General features: G+C 38.3%; 1 protein-coding gene across 1 annotated transcript; it reads left to right on the plus strand.

Annotated features, from left to right (window-relative positions):
• The first annotated feature begins 585 nt into the window (after positions 1 to 585).
• LOC118749494 lies at positions 586 to 7,522 on the plus strand. The gene is made up of 3 exons (XM_036484289.1): positions 586 to 736; positions 1,922 to 2,651; positions 7,177 to 7,522. The coding sequence occupies exons 1-3, from the start codon at positions 586 to 588 to the stop codon at positions 7,520 to 7,522; spliced, it is 1,227 nt and encodes a 408-aa protein (XP_036340182.1).
• The last annotated feature ends 333 nt before the right edge of the window (positions 7,523 to 7,855 follow it).

The following is a 7,855-nucleotide window of genomic DNA, read 5'->3' on the forward strand; positions in this document are numbered from 1 at the left end:
TTGAAGAGCAATACACGGGAGTAACGCGTCTAATTAATGAGCTAGCCGAAAAAAGGCATGCCGCAATTGGTGAAAAGATTATTTCACATTCCTCGTTTCCTGGATCCACAAGATATTATGGGCCAATGACCAGTTAACACAAACCAAAAGTGAAAGCTTTGGTTAAATACAACTACTGCTTTATCGATCACATGTTATATGAATGATGTCGAAAACCTCGATAATGATGTTTAACCGGCAAGTAGTGATAACCAGACATTGAACAACCGGCCCTATATCGATAATTTCGAAGATGCAATGGCTATTGTTCGACGGCTCGGATCACCAGATTTCTTTATCACCTTGACTTCAAATCCGTACTGGCCAGAAATCAAACAGACATTTCGAATAAAATTAAATGACGGGACCATATTGCAGCAGCTTCCACAGGATCGACCTGATATCGTAGCGCGAGTGGCCAACTTAAAATTCGCTCAAATTATAGAAGATTTGGACAAAACACAGATCTTTGGAAAGGTATCGGCTTTTGTATACATGGTTGAATTTCAGAAAAGAGGATTGCCGCATATGCATTTTCTTACTATTATGACTTCTGGTGACAAGATTCATCATCCAGAAGAGCTCGATGACTTGATTACAGCTGAAATACCCGGAAATCATGACTTAGGATTAAGGGAGCTTGTGCTGAAATGGATGATTCATAATCCTTGTGGAACTCTCAATCCTAATGCTGCGTGTATGACAAACAAAAATGGGAGAAAAAGATGTTGATTTAACTTTCCCAAATCATTCCAAGAAGTAACATATTTAGTTGATGATGGAAAACCGAATTACAGACGAGGTTACAATCCATAATTAGACCCTCAATGTTCGGAATTTTCACACGATCAAGCAGTGTATCGGAAAGACATAAATGGTTGTCGTATAACAAGGGACAATCGTCATGTCCTATAATGCATATTTATTAAACAAATTTAGCTGTCATATAAACGTAGAATATGTAGGTAGTATGTTGGCTTTAAAATATCTCTACAAATATATTTATAAAGGACACGACTGCGCATCGATTAAAATAGTAGCAGATCAAAGAACACTTATCCATATTGAGGCGAATACATACATTGAAGCACGCTGTGTCACACCTCCAGAAGAGTGCTGGAGATTATTTGGTTTTGAAATAAAACAAAAAAAGTCGTAGTATTCAACGATTGGATATACATTTACTAGGCCATTATAGAATCTCAAACTTAAACCAAGTTCAGGAAGATTTGGCAGATATTGGTCAAAGAGGATCTACTTTAGAGGCATATTTTAGTCATAACAAAAAAATTAAAGAACAAGGGGAACTATATCAATCAAATGAAAATGCTAACAATGTCAAATATCGTTATTATTGGCAAATGCTTGAATATATCCGATGGATTGGAAGGTCGAGCATAAATTACATTTCTCAACCAGAGTTTATCACTTGCGATTGTTGCTGTATCATGTAAATGATGCAACAAGTTTCGAAGACCTTCGAACTGTGAACGATATCCCGTATCAGATGTACAAACAAGCCTGTTTAGCCTGTGGACTACCCTACGACGATCAGCGATGGATAGAAGGACTACGAGAATCTGTGCTATCAAAAATGGCTGTTGCAATGCTTTTCATACAAATATTAATTTATGGATCCCCTGAAAACCCGAAGGGACTCTGGGAAACATTTAAACAAGATTTATCAGAAGATTTTATATACGCAGCTCGACGAAATGGGCAGCCAATTGAAAATGCTATTAAAGCACATACAGAGTTATTGCCCATAAATTAAACACCGAAGCAACAGAAGGTAGAAATTTTTAATATTGGATAAAAACGTTTAATTTTAAAGACATAGAGGGTGACAATATATAAAATAATTTCGATACTCCGAACACAGATGAATCAGCAGCCTTAGGTGAACAAATGTATCAATTACTCACAGAAAAACAAAAGGAAGTCGCTAATACTATTCTTCAGGCCGTGAGTGAAATAAATTCCGAAGGAAAATGCTTTTTCATTGATGGTCCAGGTGGCACTGGAAAAACATTCATATATAAGACTTTGTTCTACGTGCTCACTGGAAAGCAATGCAAAGTTAAATGTATGGCTTTTACCGGTATTGCTTCGATATTGCTGCCTAATGGTCGTACTGCACATAAGACATTTGGATTGAAAGTACCACTTTCACCAGGCTCAGTCTCAAGTATCACACCCGGATCACCAAAAGCCAGTAAATTAGCAGAAACCGATATTTTTCTTATGGATGAAGCTCCTATGCATCCAAAATATGGACTAAAAAACATTGACCAACTGTTGCGATCTATTGCAAATCCGAACGTTCCCTTTGGTGGAAAAATAATGGTACTAGAAGAAGACTTTCGCCAATGTTTGCCTGTGCAACCGCGAACAAATCAAAGTGAATTGTTAGACCTTTCTATCAAACGATGTCCCTTATGGTTACGTTTTAAGGTATTTACATTGGAAGAAAACATGCGTGTCGATATAGAGCAACGTGAATTTGCTGAATATCTGCTAAAGTTAGGTAACGGTGAGCGGCCATTAAACACGATGGAAGAAATTGAATTGCCAGACGATATCATATCAAATAGCAACCTAATTGATGAGGTGTTTGGAGACTGCTTTGAAAGTACAAATTATGAGGGGATGAAAAAAGGGCGATACTTGCACCTCTCAATAAAGATGTCGATAGAATTAACGACGCTATCGTTGCCAAACTTCGAGAATACAAAATCTACCACAGTCATGACTCGATAAAAGACCAACCTGGAGGAGGACTCCAATTCACAACGGACTTTCTTAATTCAGTCAACATATCAGACTTACCCCCACACGAGCTGAAATTGAAAACAAATTCGCTAATAATGTTGTTACGTAATTTGGATGTATCAGAAGGTCTATGCAACGGGGTAAGACTCATTGTGACGAGCATGTGTAATAATATAATAAAAGCAAAAATCGTTACTGGTGAACAATCTGGTAAAGAAGTACATATACCTAGAATCACTCTGGACTCGTCTAAAGGTTAACTTGGGTGTACAATGCAACGACATCAATTTCCGATAAGGACTGCATTCGCCATGACAATTCACAAAGCTCAAGGTCAAACTTTTGAGTATGTTGGAGTAGATTTAACATCGCCGATTTTCATACGACGAAACGTCCGATAACGAACTGAGGCTGATCGACTTCGCCAGGGCCTGAAACTTGGTAGTATATAGTACTGGGTTCTAGCATAAAAACGTCCATCAAGCCACATGGCTGTTCAGATCGAAACACGGGAAATTAAATTAAGAGTTAATGATTAAAAATAAATTAATCACTATTAACTGTAATCGGATTGAATTTAATTGAATTAACTAATTGATTAAAAAATCAATCGATTAGTGCCAACACTGCATGGGCGTAGCCAGGTAGGGGCAAGGGGCCCAAATTTTTGCCTATATAGAATAGTACCAGGAAATTCTAGCTCAATAATTTCGGTCCTCCCCTAACTTTCAAGTTCTTTCTATATATATATACTATATAACAAATTATACACTTAAGCTAACAAAATAATTAGTAAATTAATTAAAAAAAAGAAGATATTTCGGTGCAAAGCAACGACTATAAATTGTTATTTTGTCTTACAAAATTGCGGAGAAATATTACAGAGTATACGGAAAAGTTTACTTTTTATATTTTTTATTTTTCAGTTTTTATTTATTTTTTTACAGTCTGTTAGACTTATATTACAAAAAAGGTTTAACATTCATTTAGATTTAAAATTTAAATATTAAATATTAAATACAGTATGCTCTACGGAAATTTTTAAATAACATTATTTCTTTATAGCTGCAATTATTTTATGTCAATATAAAAGCATGCAATTTTCCGAAGGTTATGTCGACAGTTGGAAAGTAGAGTTTCCAATCCGCTATATACTTTTTGGGTTACTCCGTATCTTAATATCTCATGGGTGGTCGAAAAGGCCGAGTTTCCGATCCACCCAGTCGCGCTTTTGTGACGGTTGGAAAGGCCTAGTTTCCAATCCGCTCAGTTATTGTTTATTATCTAAGGGCTTTAATGTAGTCTAAGTAGTCGGAAAGGCCGAGTTTCCGATCCACCTAGTCTCGATATCTTGGTGGTTGGAAAAGCCTAGTTTCCAATCCACGCTTTTGTTGATACATCACTATCTTGTAGGCTGCGTTCTACAATAGTCATATAGCAGCCGCTTGAAAGGAGTCTGGTAATTCATTAAAGCACTTTAAGCCTTTATAAAAAATATTTTTTTTGTCCACTTCCGTTCTATACTTCGGTAGTCTGAAGCTGTTATTCTCTCTCAACAAATATGTATGGGTCTCATTTATATATCGGACATTATCGCTAAGATAATCCGGCAGGTTGCCGTTCTTAATATTGTACACAAATTTCATAGCGTGGTAAAAAACTTGTTGCTTCACGCTTAACCAATTCAAGGTTTCAAGCATACACCTTGTTGGTGTGTCGTACGGTTTGTTGAGGATGAATCTCATCACTCGGTTTTGCATTTTTTGCAGCTTATCTACATGTGAGTCCCCCGTTAGGAAGAAAATCGTAGGGCAGTATATAAAGTGCTGTTCTACTATTGTCCTGTAAACCAATGTTTTATATCTTCTTCCCAAGTACTTACACGATCTCTTTATAAGGGCAATTTTTTTAGCAATCTTGTTGACTGTATACTCAACGTGCTCATCAAACTTTAGTTTGTTGTCTATGTATATTCCTAGGTACTTGGCACTTTTCAACTCTTTGATTTTTAATTCACGGTTTATGGGATCAGCATTTGCCGCTCCGGAAAATACCATAAAGTTAGTCTTTTTCACATTCAGTTTGAGTTTATTTGAACACAGCCATTGATACAAAGAATTAAGATCTTCTTGCATTTTGACAATCGCATTTGGTAGTTCCCTATCACTGATCGTTAACAAGGCATCATCCGCAAAGAGTTTTTTTTACAATGTTTGAGAGAACTTTTAATATCGTTTGTATATATATTAAAGAGCAGGGGTGCCAAAACAGAGCCCTGTGGTAAGCCGATGTCTATGGCTATCTTACTAGACATCTTTGAATTAACTATTGCTTGTTGCCTACGATTAAATAGAAAGCTTCGAAACCAGTCAAGCTCAATGTTTTCTATGCCAATGTATTTTAGTTTATCCAACGTTCGGACCCTATCAACTGTTTCAAATGCTCTTTTAAGATCAATAAACACTGCTACTCCATTAAGGTGGCAGTTATGATCTTCTTTCCATTGAGAAAGCACCAGATTCAGCGCAGTCTCACAGGAATGTTTAGCTCTGAATCCAGATTGTACTTTTATGAGTATTTTATTGGATTCCACATAGTACTGTAGCTAGTTTTTCTTTACGGTTTCTAGCATTTTCTCAAAGCTAGGGAGAGTATTGATAGGCCTAAGCTCCTCAGCTTTAACGGTTTTTCTAACTTTCTTAACGGGTACTATTGATGAAATTTTCCATTCTTCCGGTACTGATCCTGTTTGGAGACTCTTATTTATTAGTAGGGCATATAAATATCCCATATAATCAGCAGAGTCCTTAATAACACCGTCAGATAGTAGGTTGTATCCCCCAATTTTCCACTAAAATTGTTTGGCAATTTGAAGAATGTCTTCCGTAGAGACATCTTCAAATTTTAGCGTACTTGTAGAAGCTCGTTGCTCAAAAAAGTCATAGTTTACACACTCTATATTGGTATGTATTTCCTAAATGCTGTCCACGAAAAAATTATTTAAGTTTTCAAAGCAGTTTACGTAGTTGGTGTTATGTATTATCACTTCTCCAATATTTTCTTTGACCTCCGTGTTATAGACTACCTTCTTTATGTACTTCCACATGGGTCGGCTGTCACCCTTATTTATTTCCACCTTATGCTCTAAGTAATTAATTTTTTTACACCTTACCATTTCTTTATACCTGCATCTCACTATATTATATTCACCCCAGTAGCCTGACAACACTGCTTTCTCATGAGATTTAGGTTTATACTTGTTCATCTCTGACAATTGCCTATCATACCATTTGTTCCTCTGCTTAATGCGAGTTATTTTGGAGTAAGTCAACTGCCTCACACATAATGCAATGAGTAATATATACCGTCCACATCGAAAAAACTTAAGTTCGAGAAATCGCACTGCCTTAGTAATGTTGTTAAGTTCTCTGGGTTATATCTCTCCCAGGATATTACTTATACCTCCTTAGCAAGTGGGTTTAGCTTATTGACACTGAGTCGAAAAATATTTGTTTCGTGGTCTGATATTCTATGATCCTCGACATTTTCGCATATAACTCGGTTATCATTGGAATACAACAAGCCGAGACGTGTTTCCGAATGTTCCGCCACCCTCGTATTAAAATTTAACAGCTGTAGCATGGCTTGTTGCAAGAAAACATCATTGAGTTTTCTACTGTAGGTTGATACTACGTTCATGTTTGTGTTAAAATCGCTAATGACAACAGTGTTCACAAAATTTTTCTGAGATTTCTGCTAAGATATCCTCCATATACTGAAAGACGTTGTGTACTGTGGCAGCACACCTGCAGCGTGCGGTAACCCCAAAAATGCCTCAAGCACAAATGCGACCTTGCGTTAGATAAAATACAAAAATTATAATCTGGCATAACCTTCCGCACTTCTGTCCTTTTTTCGTCTGAATTTCGTGCTGCTAAGTCGTACTTGCCTAGATACTAATAAAAATACTTAATATTAATTGATTAAACAAATCCTTAGTTTACTATTAAATAAAAAATAAAGCTTTGTATATCTTGCTACATCCATTTTTTCTTCCTTTCGAGTTTGAGAGGGATACTCTATTAAAACCCCCAAAGTGGGGACCCCGACGTGATCTCGTACTCGGGCAAGCGCGACAAGCACGTGTAAGCACATAACCAAACTTTAAGGGTAAGACAAAGCCGATCGAAAGGAAAGACGGTGGGTTGCCTGGAGGCGCAGCCGAGATAGGTGCACCGGCCGCAGCAACGGTCCCGCCCGCTAATACCATCGCGGTAGTGTATGCCAGGTTACTAGTACCGCCAATGAGCAACACAAATATTGAGGCCTGGTTTACTTCAATGGATTTTTGGTTTTCTGCCTTAGGAATCACGGCCGAGAAGTAAAAACGGAAACTGTTTTGGCAGCGCTGGACCCGAACGTCCTCGCTCGGGATGTCATTGCATCGCTACCGCAAAACGACAGGTTCGAGTATGTGTGGCAAAGAATTATCGAGCACTTCGCCGATAGCGAACAGCGACGCCTTAACCGCGTACTCTCAGAATTACCACTGGAGAATAAGAAACCGTCAGAACTGTTCTTTAAAATGAAGCGCGTCACTGGCAACGCACTCGGCGATACGGCGCTCAAAAGCCCCTGGATCAAACGTTTGCCGGAGTTCGCACAAACAGTCGTAGCAGCCTCATCCGGTACTGCGACCGAGTTTACGTAAATAGCCGAAACAATAGTGGATGCTATCGCGCCACTTCAAGTGAACCGCGTTAAGTCGACACCTCAAAATGAAGTCAACGAACTGCGTGCATTCGTAATGGAACTAGACAAAAAATTTTAAAAATTCGCTATTCGTTCGCGTTCGCGTAATCGTGGGCGGTCAACCTCTCGACCAAGAGCTAATGCACGAAACAACTCGCAAACAGCAGCAAGTTCACAAGAAACGTCATCTGTTGCAGCCCAAGACTGTTGGTACCACCAGAAATATGGCTCCGACGCTCGGAAGAGCCGTATACCGTGCCGCCGCAGAAACCACGTGGTTCGAGCGGTAGCC

Source organism: Rhagoletis pomonella, unplaced genomic scaffold (genome assembly GCF_013731165.1).
Source record: "Rhagoletis pomonella isolate Grant_MI unplaced genomic scaffold, Rhpom_1.0 Rhpom_scaffold_00017, whole genome shotgun sequence".
Taxonomy (NCBI): Eukaryota; Metazoa; Arthropoda; class Insecta; order Diptera; family Tephritidae; genus Rhagoletis; species Rhagoletis pomonella.